This window comes from Cydia pomonella, chromosome 11 (genome assembly GCF_033807575.1).
Source record: "Cydia pomonella isolate Wapato2018A chromosome 11, ilCydPomo1, whole genome shotgun sequence".
NCBI lineage: Eukaryota > Metazoa > Arthropoda > Insecta > Lepidoptera > Tortricidae > Cydia > Cydia pomonella.
In genome coordinates this window covers 17303343-17322888 of record NC_084713.1, presented here as the reverse complement: position 1 = coordinate 17322888, position 19546 = coordinate 17303343, and the positions used below count along the sequence as shown (strand labels likewise).

At 36.5% G+C, this 19546-nt stretch overlaps 2 protein-coding genes across 3 annotated transcripts; one reads left to right on the top strand and one right to left on the bottom strand.

Moving 5' to 3' along the window:
* Nucleotides 1-331: 331 nt before the first annotated feature.
* On the top strand, nucleotides 332-3231 carry LOC133523018 (crossover junction endonuclease MUS81). Of its 2 annotated transcripts, none has more exons than XM_061858519.1 (4): nucleotides 332-525; nucleotides 631-1652; nucleotides 2003-2429; nucleotides 2890-3231. In XM_061858519.1, the coding sequence occupies exons 2-4, from the start codon at nucleotides 646-648 to the stop codon at nucleotides 3226-3228; spliced, it is 1773 nt and encodes a 590-aa protein (XP_061714503.1). In that variant the 5' UTR covers nucleotides 332-525; nucleotides 631-645; the 3' UTR covers nucleotides 3229-3231. The 2 variants fall into 2 exon arrangements, with proteins under 2 accessions (XP_061714503.1, XP_061714502.1); XM_061858518.1 differs by having other exon boundaries at nucleotides 332-538.
* A 678-nt stretch (nucleotides 3232-3909) lies between these two features.
* LOC133523019 (sialomucin core protein 24-like) lies at nucleotides 3910-17271 on the bottom strand. The gene is made up of 3 exons (XM_061858520.1): nucleotides 17071-17271; nucleotides 6347-6734; nucleotides 3910-5645 (listed from the first exon to the last, which is right to left on the bottom strand). The coding sequence occupies exons 1-3, from the start codon at nucleotides 17135-17137 to the stop codon at nucleotides 5528-5530; spliced, it is 573 nt and encodes a 190-aa protein (XP_061714504.1). The 5' UTR covers nucleotides 17138-17271; the 3' UTR covers nucleotides 3910-5527.
* Between the last annotated feature and the right edge of the window lie 2275 nt (nucleotides 17272-19546).

Below are 19546 nucleotides of genomic sequence, written 5' to 3'. Positions count from 1 at the left end.
ATATATGAATTAATATGAATAAATGAATTATTTATTTTTAGTAAAATACATTTTAATATTTAGTATTGTGTAAAGTTGAACAAGTTTTTCTGAAATTATTTTTGAGCGGTGTGTTAAACGGATGTTCAAAAACAAAAGGTGTGTTGTGTAAAGTGTCTGCCGTACTGTGTATGAAAATAATTTTACTACCTTTGGCACTGAAAAAGGATTTATTTAAGACTGTTTTATATATATATATTTCCAATTACATGAATATTAGCATGGAGACGAAAGGCTCTTGGTCGTCTTGGTCTGTTTTAAAAAAGGTGTTATCATATTTGAACGTTTACAATGACATTGACACTTCAACTGGCAGGCTGGCAGCTGAAAAAAAGTTAGGACAAAAATAGCTTGTTTTTATTTTTACTTATGTTATTGTTTAATTATAGATTTAATGAGTACGAAAGAAAGGTTTGCTGCGATCAATGAATCATAATCCGAGTTGGATAAGGTACACCATGCCTGCATCCTTCTAATTTAAGGAAGGTAAACAAAAGTAGTAGGTATTTTCATAAGCAACACATACTACAGGTATATACAGGTTTACTTACATTTTCATCTTTTGTTTTCATTGTTCCTTTTAATTTTTAGTTATAATGTGATAAAATGAACGCACTACCTCAAGGAAGCAGAATCACCTTCAAACAAGCGAAGCCAAATCCTCTTTTTCAGGGTTGGTTGGAAGAATTGCATAAAGAAGCCGTTGAGAATGAAAGTAATTTCGAGCCGGTTGTGAAGGAAGCCCTGATTGCGCTCTCTAAGTATCCCCTACCTTTGCAGAGTGGTACTGAGTGTGCCATTCTTAAAGGTTTTGATAAAAAATTATGTGCCTATTTGGATAAGCGGCTGGAAGTACATAATTATAACAAAAATTTGCTCACAAATAAATCTTCTCCAAGGAGCTCTGACACAGAAACTTATGACCTAGATAGTCCTGTGAGAATTGACTGTGAATCACAGTCACCAGTTAATGTACCCTGTAATTCAAACTCATACAGTTCTGTAGACACAAATTTGAGGTCAGAAAACCTAGAAAATCTTGAACAAAGCAGTGATGCTTCTGGCAGTAGCAAGCCCAAAGCTACAAAAAAGAAACAAAGGGGTGTATACAAGCCAGCATTCCGGTCTGGCAGTTATGCTATTCTTGTTGGACTCCTTGAACATTTAAAAGAGAATCCTAATACTCCAGCTTTAAAAAAGGAAGATCTAATTGATATAGCACAAAAACACAGTGAAGAATCTTTCACCAGGCCAAAGCCAGAGTCTTTCTACACAGCCTGGAGTAATATGACAAGATTAGTCACTAAAGGGCTTGTTGATAAAAGGAAAAATGGTAGGAAAATTGAGTATTTTTTAACAAACCAAGGAATTTCAAAGGCACAAGAACTTTTAAAGGAATATGCCAATACTCCTACAGCTAATGACATTATTTTTAATGGTGCCAGTCCACAAAGAAAGAGGCCAGATGTAGAATTAGATATAGACATTGATGGGCAAATTGTGAGAGAAGCTGTAAAATCTCCCATGGAAGAGATACAAAATTTGGATGCTATTGAAATGCTTCCTGGATCCTTTGATATCATTTTGTTAATTGATAAATGTGAAACAAGTGGGTAAGTACACTTCCAAAGTATTAAAAAAATGATAAACTTCAGGATATTGTAATATTATCTTGAAGTTATTTTGACAAACTAGTTTATATCAGTGGGGGATCGTGCAAAGAACTCGATTCCTACCGGCTTGTCTGATTCCAGCCCATTGAGTACTTTCACAATCGGTTCATGGAGAAAAGGAAATCTCTGGGTTCCCTACGAATATTTGTGACGCGCCGCCACTAATAAATATACATGTTGACTTACTATAATGATACAAATCAGATTCATGCTGCCTAACTTTCAACCAGTTGGTGACTGACCATAACTTCTTTTCCATCGCCTCAGTTAAATTTTATGTCGTGTTTCAGATTGTCAAACAAACATGATCCAACAGTTACACAGTTCAAGAAATACCCAGACTTAAAACATGAGTACAGAAGTTTAAAAGTCGGAGACTTCACATGGGTGGCTCAGCATAAAGTCAACAAGGACCAAGAACTTGTTCTTCCATATGTTGTAGAAAGAAAGCGCATGGATGATCTTGGGTCTAGCATCAAGGATGGCAGATTCCATGAGCAGAAGTTTAGATTAAGGAAGTCTGGATTAAAAAATGTTATTTATCTAGTTGAGAATTATGGTTCTAATAAACATGTGGGTCTGCCAATACAGTCTTTGATGCAAGCTTTGCAGAACACGAGGGTGCAGGATAATTTTAAAGTGCACGAGACAGACTCATTGAAGAACTCTGCACGGTTTTTAGCAATGATGACAAAAAGACTGACTATAGAGTATAAGGTTAGTTTCTATATCTTCTCACTGCCCTTGCAATCTATGCATAATTAAAGTTGGCAAGAGATTTGTAGAAAAAAATGGCAATGCTTTCTAATTTTTAACTTTTTGACCGCCAATGACGCCAACTGACGCGCGCGGCTACAGCCCAATATCAATCTCCGTGTATTCCGATAGTAGCGTGTCACGATATCGCGCGGCGGCCGCGCGAGCATTGTTCGACCGCAGCAAATCTGTATTTTGCTCGTGAGCCATTTTTGGCACCATCTTGAACTATAGCGCATAGGCATGACGTTCAAAGGGTTAACGGCCAGCTGCTATGTAAATAAATTTGTATTAATTTATTTCCAGTCAAATATTGACTACCCTCATATTTTTAACAGAGAGCATTTTGATTATGATCTAATAACAGGTTTTAGGAAGTAACATCAGCTGCTTTTGTTTAGAAATATACTCTTTGTTTCAGGATAAATATTTAAAAGGATACAACAGAGAACCACAAGGGGACGACCTAATGACATTCTCATTTCTCAACCAGGCGTCTAAAAAAACGAAGCCTCTAACGGTTACAGAGACTTTCATCAAGCTTCTACTTCAGCTCAAAGGCGCGTCTGTTGAAAAAGCTTTAGCAATAACTGAGGTATATAAAACCCCACACTCCCTTATTGAGGCATATGAAAACTGTAGTCAGAAAGAGGGAGAATTTTTACTTGCCAATTTGAAGTATGGCGATTTGAACAGGAATGTGGGCCCTATGGTTAGCAAATCTGTCTACCATTTGTTCTCTAATATAAATCTTGCTTGACAACATGTTTTTTTATGATATATTTCTATTTAAAGTAATGGAAACAGGTGCAGCAAGTGCATTTAAAATACAGCTGTATGTCTTCATGATGGGCCATCAAATTGGTCCACTAAGATGGGCCAGCGTGTAGAGGTTAGTGGTGTCGATGGCTTATGTGCGGCGGGATGTCCACGGTGTCGGTTTTTCATCCACTCATCAAAGGTAGTGGGTCAGTGATGGTGCGTACGCATTTATACGTGGCCCAATCGATAGTTCGTGCCCTCATCCATCGCATGGCCATCTTGGTGGTCCAGCGCTGGGCCTTACTGTAGAGGAGCTATAACCATCCCATGGCCATCTCGCTGGTCCATCGTGTAGAGGAGCCATAACTATTGCATGGCCATCTCGCTGGCCCATCGTTTAAAGGAGCCGTAACGACTGTATATTCATCATCATCAATAGAGTACCTACCATTTGAATTAGTTTTTCAGTATTATATAGGATTGGTTGGCATGGTGTGGTGAGACTTATCATACGGGTTATGACGTTAAAAAGGTACCTAGACTCTGACCACGCTAACTTTGCAACAAACTTGGCAGTTAAAATGCATACATATCCTTATAAGCTTCATACTTGACGTAGCTCTTAGCATGAAAACTTAGCGTGGTCTGACTCTACCATTTACTAAATAAAACAATAATATTTGGTATATAAATTTATTCATATAACTATTGACTGTGACATTTAGCTGATAGCAGTAGTTTAGATGACAGGAAACTTTTCTAGTGGTTGTAAAGCTTCAGAATATACATAAATAGTTCAGATCAATTAAGAGCACTTTAGGATGGAATCTTTCCAGTTCACAATATCAGCGTGCAAAATTACAAAACCAAAATATACAGAATTGGTTTGACACTATAAAGAAGAGATTCATTCGTTATTTGTCTTTACGTTATCATCATACAAATGCAGATAAGTAAATGCGCGTAATAACAAGACACCACAATTTCTTTACATATGTTGACGTCACGCCATCTTTGAGATGTTTTTGATTAATACAATATTCGAGTGAATTGTTTTCCCCAGAGCGTTGCGTTGTTACATCTCGAGTAATACTTTATATTAAATCATTTACTCAAAGGACTCTTAGGAGTTACGATTGGTTCATGCGCTGAGCCACGCTCATAAAAGGATTAATTTCGTAGGAGATTCATCTTTCACGTGCCAAACCAAAATAGCTAATATTTTAGACCCTTATTTTCATCATCACATTGCGTTTCCTTAAAGTTACACTTAACAATAATAATATCTCTATTAAAAACTAAAATTGTTTGAAGTTTCAATGCAAGAAAGTAAGAAAATGCAGATCGTAGAAAGTGCTATGGTTGTTTGAGAGGCCATGACACCAGATTTAGTTTAGAAAAGGTGGATACTTATAAACATCGACTATTATAACATTTTTTAACATCAGATAAAATTTACAAAATATGTTGATTGCATCCTTATACATATATTTTTTAAACATAGGCTTAGAACGCACTGCGATTAAGAGGATACACTTCGGCCACTTCTTCATACAAACATAGTCTTCATTTGCCTCTGGATATGGATATTATGGAAAATGTTTTAACATATTTTGATGTATATTAACCATAACTATGCCCGTATGTTTGATTTTTTTATTCATGTCAAAATTAGGAGCGAAAAACAGATTTCATACTACATTTTAAATGCTCCTAACTCTTATTAATTAAAGATTCAATAATAATCGAACAGGCGCATAGCTGTGGTTGATATACAACAAAATGTGTCAAAATATATTTAATAATGTTAATTAATATCCAGAGAGAGGAAAATTGAAATTTATTGCGGTTTCAGAACCACAAATAGGGTAACGTAGGGCATGCACCATAAGCGCACGCATTTGGAATTCTGAAACTGCAAGAAATTTTATTAATCCCAGTGCATTCTTAGCCATATAAATACCAAAATTAAAAACAAAAGAAGCTACTTCAATAATAACGCAAAAATAAAAAAACCCGCAAGATAAATGCCAAATACACTTAAACCTAACATTAAAACATAAAATCAGTGGCTTGTATCAGATTCACAAATTTTGACTATCTTGCTATACAGCACTAACACTTAATGACCAGCCGCCAATGAATTCGATAAACTCAAGTTATCACCCTGTATCCTGAACATGTGCTTAGGGCACTCACTCAGTGTCAAACAAATGAAAATACTTCTAAGTGTACGTGAAATAAAATAAAGTTAGGTGCACTTACGTAGATTATTGAAGTGAAGCTAGACATTAAGCTTAGAGAGTATGATAGTTTCTTTCAGTTTGGGCCTTGTAGTACTTGAAGCCCATGAAGCCGATGGCGAGGAGCCCCAGGGTGAGGATAATGCCGCCGACGAAGCTGGCGCCGTCAAAACTGGAAATTAAAAAATGGCGTGTTAAATGGTGTTAAGATTGGAAGTTGTTATTGAGATTTCGCAGCCAAAATATAAATAGAGGCCTAAAGCGAGAAAGGTTGCAATATTTGGATTGCATTGACCATTGGTGATTGTGTTGCTATATCAACAATGTATACGATCTGATAGGTATATATATTAAATATTGGTTTTGAGCAAAGTGCGTGGCAAAGGAGAAAGCGACAAGCGACTTCAACGCACAGTGTAGGTATGAAAATGAAGAATATGAATATTTGGCAGCTGTCACTTGTCAGATGAATGTTTTTTTTTATTCTTGGTCTCAAATAATACAGAAAATATTGGCCACTTCCACTACTATAAAAATCATCCTGTATATAATATCTATTTATACCTTTACATACTTTGTACCATTTTTTTTTGTAGTGTGCAATAAAGCATTTTATTATTATTATTATTTAACCGTATCTATGTATGTATGAAAGGATCCTGCCGGTAATTAATATTTTTTTGCATTTTATTCGTTCGTGATCGAATACAGCTCAGCCGAGGTTTCAGCTTACGACTTTTGACCTCCACACACACACACACACGCACGCACGCACGCGCGCGCGCGCACACACACACACACACACACACACACACACACACACATACACGCGCACAAACACACAACACCAAATTAAGGTAAAATGAAACATACCCTCTAGCCTGCAAAGCGTGTGGCTTCTCCGTGGTGACAGCAGCCTTCTCCGTCGTAGTCGTCGCCTTCTGCGTCGGCGGGACAGTCGGCGTCGTCACCGTCGTATCGGGCTTGACGGTAGTCGCGTTCTTCTTATCGTCAGTATTGTTGCTGGTGTTCGTCGGAGCAACGGTCGTCGATGTTACTGTAGCGTTCTTGGTGTCGTTCGTCGCGGTGGTAGGGCTGGTTGGGACGGTAGCGGATTGTGTGGGTATGGTTGGAGTAGTCGGGCCTGCGCCGGCCGCTGGAACGGCCGCTTCATGTGCCGGAGCGGCCGGGGCTCCCGGAGCGGCCGGGGCGCCCGCAGCGGCCGTGGGGACTGTAGAAGTTGGGGGAGCCGCAGCTTCCGCTGTAATCAAAAATAATATACCATTAGAGGGACGGAAACATTGAAATTGGCTAACGAGGTTCTTCGTTGCCATGCCGAGGCTTGGCAACGAAGGTGCAGTAGGTTCAAAACACGGATTAAAACAAACGTAGCGTTTTTTCGGATCACAATACGGCTCCCATAAATTGAATTTGCAATCTTGAGGAGTATCTCTAATCTTGAGTTTTGACTTTCGCCCGATAGAAAAAAATCACGAACATTAGGTCTAAAATGCGCATTAAAAAATTACAATTAATTTTGCACAAAAGCTAAACATTTAAAATAAAAAAAAATTGCTCGAGGAAACTCGGCGATTACTTTTTTATTTTTAGAACACAAATAATTTAAATTAATAAACATGATATCCGCGCTTCCGGGCACACGCTTCCATCTCGCTTACGCTTAGTGAGGGTGAAAGAATAACACAAACATACTGCACCTGAATGGAATACTTTAATTTATGATTTTCATAGGATTATTTTACTGTTAGAAATAAATATTCATATAAAAAACTGCGCGAAGCGGCGTATTAGCCATTTAAATTAGAGACAAATTGGGTATTTCCCGTGTTTACATTACGATTAAATTGCAGGCATTTCCGAGCACTCTAAAAAAACATAAAAACATCAGCAGTCAATGGCAGAACGAGTCAAACCTACTCTGCAGTGCACAGGTACTAGCTTAGGCCTGTATCGCGGGATACTTAAACTAATACACCTTAGTGTCATGGAAGTGACATGGAACAAATGAAATTACGTGCAGTTCGCCTGCGGTGTCGAGTTTTGTACTTTTGGTGGAGGCTTGTTATATTTATTTTTGTGGTGGGAAGGTGGGAACAATAATAATTTTAGGCAAAAATACATAAGTATAACGGGCACTGATTGACTAGCACGTTAGTTAGTTCGTTAACTTTATCGACAGTGGAACTTAATACATATTTAATCGGTTTTCGCAACAAAACTGCAGTTTCTTTACATTAAATTACTACTTCACGGAAATCAATTACCGCACAGGTAAAAACTAGTTATCTCTATTGATTTTGGACTAATTATCGTTATTGACGCCTCGGCATGTCCAAGACACCTGAGGGATGACTGGGCATTTACAAATACACCTCGGCATGCCTGCGGTACGGACGCTACGGCCTGCATGAGGACGCCTCGATAGTGGCCGCCGGGCCTTAAATTGTAAATAAGTAGATAAGTACCTACCTTTCACTTATCGAGATCTCGTTAGTTTATTTTTGTAATGGCATCTATAATTTATAACAAAATGGTAATCAGAATAATAATGGTAGTCAAATCGGATTAAAAAATGATTCTTGATTGGTAATGATGTTGATCGTGTCATATTGCACAATGAAGAGCGTAAAAAAAAATTCATAAGTACATTATTTTGAACGCTTCGTTTGTACAGTATACAAAGTCAAAATGTTTACACTTCCATCTTATTTAACTGCAGTAAAGCGATAATTAATGTAAACATACCTATATTTGACATGCTCCGTATCTTTTACAAGCTTTTATTTAACTTGCCCTGTTAGTAAGTATGTATGTTAGTGTGGGTCAAATCCCGGAAGCCAAATTTGATTTGACCCATTTCCGGATTTCCGATTGAGCTGGAAATTTGCATAAATACATATGTAACTCGGGTGACAATGCAATATTATGGCACCGTTGAGCTGATCTTATGAACTTATGATGGAGACAGGAGGTGGCCATAGGAACTCTGGGATGAAACAACGCAACCTAATTGTGTTTGGGGTTTTTAGAATTTTCTCGATGAGTATTAGAAGCCTGTGGTAAGAAAACTACAGTCAGCGATAAAAGCTTGTACCAAAAATGAATTTTTCGTCTAAAACTTATAAGTAAAGTTAGGTTTTGCAGTAGCGCTAAAATGACCTAAAACACCAATTGTAGGTACGGTAAAGTCTCCATCAGTTATATCGGAGCTGTCGAGATGTTAAAAAATATGTAAACACGCACTCTAACGCCGTGAAAGAGCCGTGTTCAGATATTTGTGAACACCTTGGCCGCCCCGATATATCTGATGGCGACTGTACTTAATTCACCCTGCACAAGCTTATATAATGTTATTTCTTTAAATATTGGCCGTTTAGATAACTACGCCAAGTCAAGATCAGCAGGAAATTCGTGATACTTCTACATAGGTACTCGTATTCTATAAATAACATACGTTCTTTTAAACAAATGGAGTTTGTTTCGAGTTAGACCAAATTTTTGGCGCCTCTGACGTCTAAGAACAATGTTGTCGATTGTATTATTATAATGGGCTTTGTGCTTTTATATTATCACTAGACTTAATATAACAAAGTCCCCCGCCGCGTCTGTCTGCTGTATGTATGTTCGCGATAAATTCAAAAACTTATGAACGGATTTTCATGCGGTTTTTACCTATCAATAGACTGATTCTTGAGAAAGGTTTAGGTTAACCTGCGGCACACCATTGAAAAAATATGCTATTTGAATGTGAAATTAATAGTGTAGGGAATAAGGTTGAGTTTCTTTTGTTTTAAAATGAAATGAAACAAAGAAATGCAGCTTTGTTCCAACTGTAAAAAGTTTCTATTGCATTGAACTAATTAGTCTTATGGGTAGGCCCGTGGTCCTTAGGCGGATATAATTAAAGTTTTGTGTACCCGCCCGAAGCCGGGACGAGTAGCTAGTTTATATTATATATACTGGTAATAGCTAATCCTCTAATATGAAGAAGTACCTATACAGTCCTATTCCTACATCCGTGACTGAATGCATGTATTCATCCACTAATGGTATAAATACAGTGTCTATGCAATGACGCCATACTTAGATCACAATTCACATAGGCAGCTTCATTATAACATCCAATTCAAAGTTTACACAAGATAGGTGAAGTAATTATACAAAAAATGTATTCCGGCCAGTGTTTCAAGCCGGCGTGTCTACCGTCGAAAACCTGTCACCGTGAGGTTGCGCAACCCATCGCAGTCAAAATAACGTCTTGCTTTAAAGCTGTTTACTACGGCTCCTTAAGGTGCAGTCGTGACGTCAAACAAGCATTTATAATTAATTTGCTTTTTGTTCCAGCTCTCGGATATTCTTGTATCTAAAAAACGTATCTATTTACGTAAATTCGTGTTAAAAGAACGCAGCATAAACAAAACCCACTTTTTGTATGGTAAAAAAAAGTTTAAGTACCTCTGATTTAAATGTAAAGATATACCCCCTTATTCATAAACGTCTACTAAAGTTGACAAGCCGCTAATAATCGTTTCTCCCTTTCCATCATACCGATACGTCGGAAAGGGACAAACGATTATTAGCGGCTTGTCAACTTTAGTAGACGTTTATGAATAAGGGGGATATATCGTGTCATTCACGACGCGTGCCTTGACTCGTATTGTTGTTGTTATTAAAGGTTAGATTTGTATATCACTCTATTTAAAACATTTTTTCATTGAGAGTTTAAATGCATATCGAAATAAGTTTACAATATACGATTGTACTTATAATTTATTTATAGTTATCTCTCATTCTAATCGGTTTTACCATCCCTTTCCGTCCGCTCGTCAGATACCTAGTATATGGGGCCTTTGACCTATCGGATGTTACGTAAATGATTACGTAGAAATAAACAAATCGACAAACTGTCAACCGCGGTGTTTAATCTTGAGATTTTTCTTCCCGTTTTTAGTTTTAAGCAATTGTCTAGTCAAAACAAAATAAGCCTCGCAATGTTATTTAAGTTATGAATTAAAATATTTGAACAGACACAAGATAATGGAATTGTGTAAGTAACTATGTTACCATGTTGTTTTTAAGCAAATCTTTTACTACGCTTCTTAGTGATCGAAGGTATTAAAAAAGACAGAAAAGTTCGATTATCTCGAAATCCACGAAACTTTTACTAGACCTATACTAGTGCATTATCTGGACCAGCCTATTAAGGGCATCTGTCGGTATTTAGAAGGTTATCCATGGGCACCCGGTGAAGACATAATTTGTATCAGATTAGGATAACATTTATTAATCCTGAGCATCAGACCAATTTTTTAAGACCTCACGATAGAATCAACATAGTACTTTAAGCTTCGTCTGAAATTTTCCGAGAAAAAAATATTTGACAGACAGTAATGCAATTCGGTTACCGTTTTCGTCTTGGAGGATTTAACAACTGGAGTGACTGACGTTTATCTGACATGGCTATCCATGGAATACATTTGACGTGCCGCTTCCTCGCAAAAATCGGCAACTGTTTTGTACAGAAAAATAAAACAAGGCAATATGCAGTTGTTTCTATCGGATAAGAAGTCTTAGAGCGTAGCAGAACACAAAGCACGTGCGGCCGTTGCCGTTGGCAAACATAATTTTATACAATCTAGCGGTGCCTATTATATCTACCTGCATAACATACTTCTAAATGTCTGCATACTAGCTGCGTAATATTTAGTTCTCACGCGCGGCAAAAACTTCAAGGTCATGTTGCAGAAAACGTGCTTTGTCAGTCTGGTTTTTGTATGAGGAAGTTTGTAGGTGTGCATAAAGATGACTATCACTGCACACAAATATCTTGCTGTTGGTGTACTCGTAGTAAAATAAGTGTCCCAACAATCAACATAAGTAAAGCCCGACCAGAAATATATGACCATTGTCAAGAGGGCGCTGTTATTCTCATGTATAATGTGACAGTTCAGTTTAGTATGAAAAATTTAGTTCCAATGAAATTCCGCAATATGGCGCGTGATCATAAATTACTGGTCAGGGTATACCCACGTTGCCATACTAGATATAGGTAGGTATAGGAAAGATACTTATTTAGGGCATCGACTATACAGTCCACTTCAAAGATATACTACCCACGATTATATTTTTCGCCTTATTACAAAGGAGTAAGCTGCAAAAGCATAAACAGCATAAGACGTCTACGGTACAGTGGTTAATTATTAAGATAAATATCGCTCATAATACTGGTCATAGGGCGTCTGATAATGGCAGGATGTTAATAATAAGGTGCATGAAGATAATCAGAGCAGACAATAGGCCTTCAGTATCCAATTCCATAACCACGTGTCAAATTTGTATACTTACTATGGTACCCAAGAGCAGAACAGCGAATGACAACCGTTGGAAAGCTTGGAGTATCTTAAAAAGCTGAGAGTGCTTGATTGTCTAAGTTAGAGTGACACCCTCAATGAGGGCCCTCACAATAAATAAATACAGGGTTACGCTGTTACAACGTACATTAGAATCTTTCATAAACCAAAGAAAGTAGCATTTCTTTCCCAAACAAACGAAATATATCCCAATTTACTATAAAACAAGGTTCAAAAGAAAAATTGCATGGTGGACTTTACGAGGTTAAGAGTATCCTGAGGTTAACTTAGTCTTAAGATCACTTTGTAATTTTGCTGAATTCGCGTCTACTGAATCACCTACTAGAGATTCCCAAGGTTAATTCGTCTAATTCAATGAAGAGAAGTTCTATCAGAGAAGGGTCCTTATGTACATGGAGCATTAGGACCCTTTAGGCACAGAACGCCACTAATTATGCCACGGCGATATAATTTGTTTGTCAAATCATTGTAGTAGAAGCGCGTGAAATATAAAACGCAACACATATAGTTGGTAAATAGTGTACGAGTAAATACCAATGTGCATTAGTTTAGGTCAACGTCAGTCTTGGCTCGGCGAGACTTCTTTGCTATACATATGTTACCTATATAGATTTTATGTAAGCTAACGCCAGCTAAAGATATTATCCTACTTAGTTACACCCACGATATAATTTTTTTTTATTGAAATATAAACCTACCAATGTTTGAAATAAGGTAGATTTTATTTTGTTTCGAAATCAAAAAGAACTAGGCACGGCTCTCTAGTTTTTGTGAATGATGATCAAGTGGAAACGTAAGGAAATTCATCATTTTCATAAGATTTGATGTATGATGTAAGTACAGTCTAATTCGAATTCTCGGCCAATGAACTCGACAGTGAACTCTTCTCTTGGACTATCATAAGGTTGGGTATAATCAATAATCACACAAATCAAAGTTTAAGGTCAATACAGGTAAATATGGCTGCGGGGTAATTGTTGCTAGCCGTTCAGATCGGGGCTTGTTACACATTGATTAATGTTTATTGCGAGTTTATACTTTTTTGAGAGGAAATACCAGCTGACTCAGCTGAGCCCCTTTTCAGATTCGAGAATTTTAGGTAAATATTTCCGTCGCGCTGACGGGAGCGGCTCCTTAAATTAGTGCGATAAGGACAACTGCAGCTCGGGCGAAAAATCCTGCGTTAAAATTGGAGAAATCGAGGTTTCGTTCTCGACATTTTCCTCCTCCAAAACTTAACCAATCGTAACGAAATTTTAGGAACGGAATGAGAAAGAAATTGGCTGTGACTGACCGTTTTATTTTTGCGTTTATTGTGCCGATTTTGTATGTTAATAGGCGTTTGATTACGGTGCGTTTATTTGCCCATAAAAACAAGAATATCAAAAAAAGCAAAACGTACAGATACAGACACAGGAATTAGTAATATTGGCCTAATTAAAAAAAAAACATCTAGGGCCAAAGTCCAGAGAGGAAAATGTCGATAATTGCATGGAAAAATAACCACTAATGTTTCCTCTTAATGAGTAAATAACCACATTTCTAACTAGTTGTTTATCAAAAGAACGAATGCTTTAAAAATATGCATGCTATTTCTGTACAATAGGCGACCTAAGTCAATTAAGTACAGTTGTGTGCGAATTACCAACCATAGCAGTAATATGGAGTAGGTCAAAGATCATTGTAATACACGTACTGCTAGGAGCATGAGTGTGAATGATATGTGAGATCAATTTACAGTTTAACGTGTATTGATACTCAAGTTAGAAGTTTTATGGCAAAAATAAGTTTTGAAACACGTTTTTATTGCCGACTGTACTTTGCAGCTACATACTTACAATAGTACCTAGTAATTGATTCTGAAATGTATGCCCGATTTCGAGAAGTTTACCTGTAGGTATCAGAATAACTCCTTTCGCCCCCTGGCTCCATCATCAGATTTGATGGTATTAAATTATTGTATTATCGCCAGAGTTACTAAATATCTCGTATATTATGTATAATTAATATTACTATTCTATTAGATTTTTTTTTAATTGACTAGCAAGATTCCAGTAACAAAGTGTAGTCAGAAAAGTGTGTTTAATATCAAACTAAGTTATAAGATTTTGTTTTAATTAATATCATACGAATAAACAAGTAAAACATTACAGAAAATGACAAATGTTGTGAACAGTCATTATGTGAAGAGCTTCAAGGATTACAAACTCAAATAATGTACTTAACTGTAGTTACCTGCAGGGTGTCAATGACATTGGTTTCTAAATGTGACGTTACACGGTAAAGGTACCTTATGGCAGTCGGTGGTTTCGTTGCGTAGCACCGCATTAGTTAGAGCAATAGCGTAAGTGCCGGCCGCCATGAACGTCACAAATGATAATATTCAGTTACGTTCCAGAATAATCCGTATAATTTTTCATACAAAAAAATAGTAGGTATTTTTAATATACAGCATAACATTGCATTTGTTACGCCTGTCAGTGTAGCTTGTTAAGTAGAAGCAATCCTTTAAGGCAGTGGTCCATAAAGTTGACTGGGCTCCGACCAGCCGACCCACCTAACAACTAAACCACTGCCAAATTCGAGACCCACCTCTTGGCCGTCTTAAAAAGGAGGCATAAAATATTATTGGTAGCGCTTATTATCATTGGGCTAGGCTCTCTAGGCAGATTCTCTATCTGAATTCTCTAGTAGTTTCAGGGCCCACTTAATATTCGCTCCCGACTCACCAATGGGTAGCATCCTATCGTTTGGGAAATGCTGCTTTAAGGCATCAGCAATTTTAAGCATTTAAGGATCAAGATCTAACAACCTTCGTTAGAGCCATCCCATAAAGCATTTGAAAACAACGTATCATTTGATAAGGTAAAATCGTTGCCCTTAATTTAGGATTAGACGGGTCCACACAGAGCGAGCATACGCGCGAGGCAATTTCCTCACACACAAACCGGCCAGTGTAGACGTGCCTCGACCGAGGAGGCGCGCACGGGTGAGGAAAACGCGCCCCGCCTATTAGGTTTAATTCAACTGTATGAAACACACCTAATTTATTAATAAAAATAAATAAAAGCAGCTTAAATCATACAGTTCAGGCCAAATGTCTAAGGTGACCACAAAATTATCTGGAGCCAGTCATCGAGTTGTGGAAACCTGCCCATGCTCATTGCAGTGCAGATTGGGGACTTGACACATACCTTTGACATTCTTTGCATGTTTCCTCAAAATGTTTTTCCTTCACAAAAAAGCAACAGATAATTCAAACAATATTTAGTAATATGTTCAAAAAAACTTGTTAGTAACTTGGGTTTCAACTAATATTGTGCAACAAATTACAATCTCAATTTGGCAATCTGAGGAATAAAGTTTCTATACAAAACTAACTAACTAAAAACTTGTACTTGAAAATTGTTAGGAGGCACTGGAATTATGTTATACAAGCAACAGACCTCTCATTTTTAATGTTAAATAGGAATGAATAATTGTATGGGATATGAATAATCAATCATATGAATGTAGTTTGATTATTAATATTATTTTTTATGTTACTTTTGATTATTATTTATTATTTGAATGTATATATTAGTAGCATGTAGGCTCTAACTCATAAATTTAAGTACTTGTAATACTAACAATTTTATGGACCCAGAGTCAGAAATAAATATATTGAAATTGAAAAAGGAACAAAACATGGTATAAACTATAAGTGGTTCATGTGTAAATTAGCTAATAACATTTGTTATCACTGTATTGCACATTTATAAAAACATAAGATTTCACCAAATGTTATTCAAGTTAGTATTATTTCAACACATGATGAAATAAGAGAGTTATGGGACACTTGCGCATTTCAGGGTTTGCCAACTAACTAGGAGTTAACTGTTTTAACTCTGAGTTAAACAGTAGAGTTAAACCCTGGAGATCGGGCCCCTAGTGGCATATGGTATTATATATAAATCTATTCATTGATTAAAGTTCCTGACATTTTCCTGACAAACAACCAAAATTCCCGATATCTTGTAACCCTGCCCTAAGTGGCTATTTACATAATGATCAAAAATATTTGTGACATTGGGAATTCCCATACATTGAATGAATATAGCATCATACAATTTTGGGAAAACCCAGCAAAAAGTATTCCAATGCAAAAAACAGGAACAAATTATATAAAAATAGGTTTAATATATTCACTGCCAAGCACATGCTAGGTGTGTTTATTATGTATCTAAATGGGACCTTTGACTAGACTTCGGCACATACACTATAAGATGTTAAGGATCTATTCATATGTAATGGTTTCCCTGTTATATGGCACTGCTTTGGGATAAACCAGGGCTATAATAAGCTATTTAAACCTGTGTCTGACCTCTGTACTGAGATTAATTAAGCGAGGTTTTAAAGGTCATTGAGTGAAAGATAATGTTTGTATTAATGATGCCTTTCATCTAGCTTTGCCATCTCTAAAATTTGGAAACCAGGACAAAAAGCATGAAAACCCCTGGATTTTAGAGTCCAGAACCCGGACATGTCATCAGGTTTTTTTATGGATTTTAGAGTCCAGAACCCGGACCTGTCAACAGGTTTTTTTTATCAGGTTGTGCATGTGTCGCGGGCGGCCAGAGACTTTAAATTTTTAAACTGACTACAAATGAAGCCCCTCCTGGATGCTCCCCAGACACCCTCTAAACTAGGACAAATCCAGGGAAACCCGGACGGATGGCAACCCTACTTTCATCAAATGTCCTACTGTCAGAAATACATTGCTACCGAGATAAATAATATCCAAGGACCAACTGCCATACTAATTGGTTGTGATGAAATACTTGATAGGAAATAGGCAATGCTTAATTTCATAGTCAAAAAATATCAGAAATAAGTTTATCGCAAAATAAAAAAATATTTACGTCACAACATTGTCTTTTTCTGCAGCAACCTGTTTTGCTGATTAAAATTCAATCACGACGTCGTATAGAAAGAAGCGTAAATAAGGTAAATTAGAATACCCACATTGTGAAAACAGTTACATATATGTAATTGGGAGTAATTAATACATTTATAATTGACAATAAAACTAAATAATGGGCTAGGAAAAATACATAGAAAATACAGGCACAGCAAACACTAGTTTTATCCTCATATTGTTTGTTGGAATCTGATCAAACGCAATTGACCGATTGGCATTTAACTGATTGTTTGAGATTTACTCACCAGGCTTCGGGGGCTCGCTCAGGCAAACGGAAACGGTCAACAAGCAAACAAAAATTACTTTCTTCATCTTGAAAGAGTTTTTATTAGCTACTTCTTACAAGACTATTTCAAGAATTCCAAAATTACGCTACACTTTGCGTTGACTTGACGAATCCAAGAACGCAATGTTGCCACTCTTGCCAGATTGTTGGCATTGGTGATGGTAGGTAATACTAAAACGTAGTGATTATGTTATGCTCTTTGGGTAATACTACAGACTATTCAAGCCTTATTTATAAACTTTGAATATAATACGCACGCTGAATACGCATAAATAAAATTGAAAAACAATTTCAATACTTCAACCTTATAATATTTAACTGTGCGCATTTTATTTTATTAGTTTTATTATTTAATATAGTCAAAATTTAAACCTTTCCTAAGTGACAAAGGATGAACGACATAAAATGAAAGAGTAAAGTAAGTATTATAATTATTATTTTTGGTATTATAAGATACCCTGAATAGCTTGAATAGCTAGCGCTTCCTACGCAATCTAATAGATGGCGCGCAAATTAAATTTTTGCTGGGGCGAACTCTTCTTTTCGGGTATTCTCGGCTCTATTGGCCCAGCATTGCTCCGAGCAATTATTAGGGTTGGCACAACTTGACGTACCTATAGAAATAGGATAGTATAGAACGACTGTCAAACTTGGAAAGTGTGACCAAAAATGAAATGCAAGTGTGTGCGTAAATTGTCTATGTGCGAACAAAAATAGTGATGTCATGCTACAACATATTAATAATCTATCGATGTTTAACTGCTTTATCGACTACTTTTTCAAATGTGTTTGAAAAAGTTGAAGTTGTTTGAAAATGTGTTCGCAAAGAGTTGACTTACCAAAGAAAATTTGAATTTCGCCTTTTCCTGCTGACAACTTGGGTTGGATGTGTATACGCTGTGTACAAGTATACGCTGTCTTGTGTTTCCTTGTGTTGGCGGCAAAGCCGTGGAAAAGTGGTTAAAATGTAAGTACTGTGTTGGAAAGTGAAGTTTAAATTTATCGCTAAACATGTACCTACACGTTCAAAAAAGGTATTATAACAATCGTTATTATTTTAAGTCGGTTATAAAGGTAATATCTTAATGATGTCTTGTGAACAACTAATTCCATACCTACTAATATACCGACAAGTTATCGATACAGTCATATGAACATTTTGTCAAGCCCTAGCGTAAAGTAACAGTTTAGGTTTTTACACAAAATATTCTAAATTATTGACTAATATGATGAAATATTAACACACAATTGAAGAAAAACTTATAATGAACTGTTATAATTGGTTTTTTAAACTTTTTATGCTGTTAATTTGATAAAATATCGTTACGAAAATTTCGCTAGGATTATCATAATTACCTGTGAAATGAGTATTTTCCTGGGTTTTTTGGCCCTGAAATACTACAACCCGGGACACAACATGACACGATCGTCACTGAATTACTTAATGTATAATTTTCTTTTTGATTCGCTTATATTTTTCACGTTAAAAAATACGGCAATATGATTTTGGCCGCCTCGGCCGCCTTCGAACTCAAAATTGGTTACGTTTTCTCCTATCCACTCACATGATTCCAGCAACTAAGGTTTCAACATTTCGCACCTCTAAAATGATCGTCGCAACTCGAGTTGCGAACGGAGTGTATGCGGTTTTTTTATTTCTTATCTGTGAAGGGCTGCACAGATATGGTGTAAACAATTATTAAAACACAGAATACCAACGTGACAATATTTAAAAAATGTTTCAACCACATAGACATAACCACAGTATTTTTTATCTATGTCACTTTGCAAGTTGTTCGGAAAAGTGCGTGTGTTAAAAGTTGCTGCGTGTTTTAAAATGCTGTAAGTATTCAAATTTACATATTTCTGTTAGTATTATATATTAAATTACTCCGCGTTTATTGGTCTATTAGATTAAAACTATATTTTAGACCTACTTAATATTGATGACCATAAAATTTCACTTCAAACCAATAACTCTGTAGATTTTTGGCGTGTTTCCTATTTTAATGCCCTAGATTTCTATGATTACCAAATATATCTTGAGCAACCTATAGTCATTAAATAGTTCGATTATTAAATTACATTAATAAATAATAAAATGCATTAAATCACTGTGTATTATCCAGGATTAGCGAACAAACCATGTGACGGAAAATTGTAAGTACAAACACAGCAACTCTGGTTGCTTAAAGCATTTTTGTACATCGTAAGGCATGTGGTACACAAGACGTTGCATACGCGTTTTGGGGTGTTTGTTACTACTTACTTGTAATTTCTATTTACTAATATTTCTTTGCTATATTGCCCGGATCCTGGGGTAGCTTGCCGTTTTTCGTCTGGCAGTGAATGTGTTAAAAGTTCCTATTTCTGTTGAACATCTGCACCGCGCGACTGTTGTGTCTCCGACCTAAATAGGTAGCCATCTTTGTTTT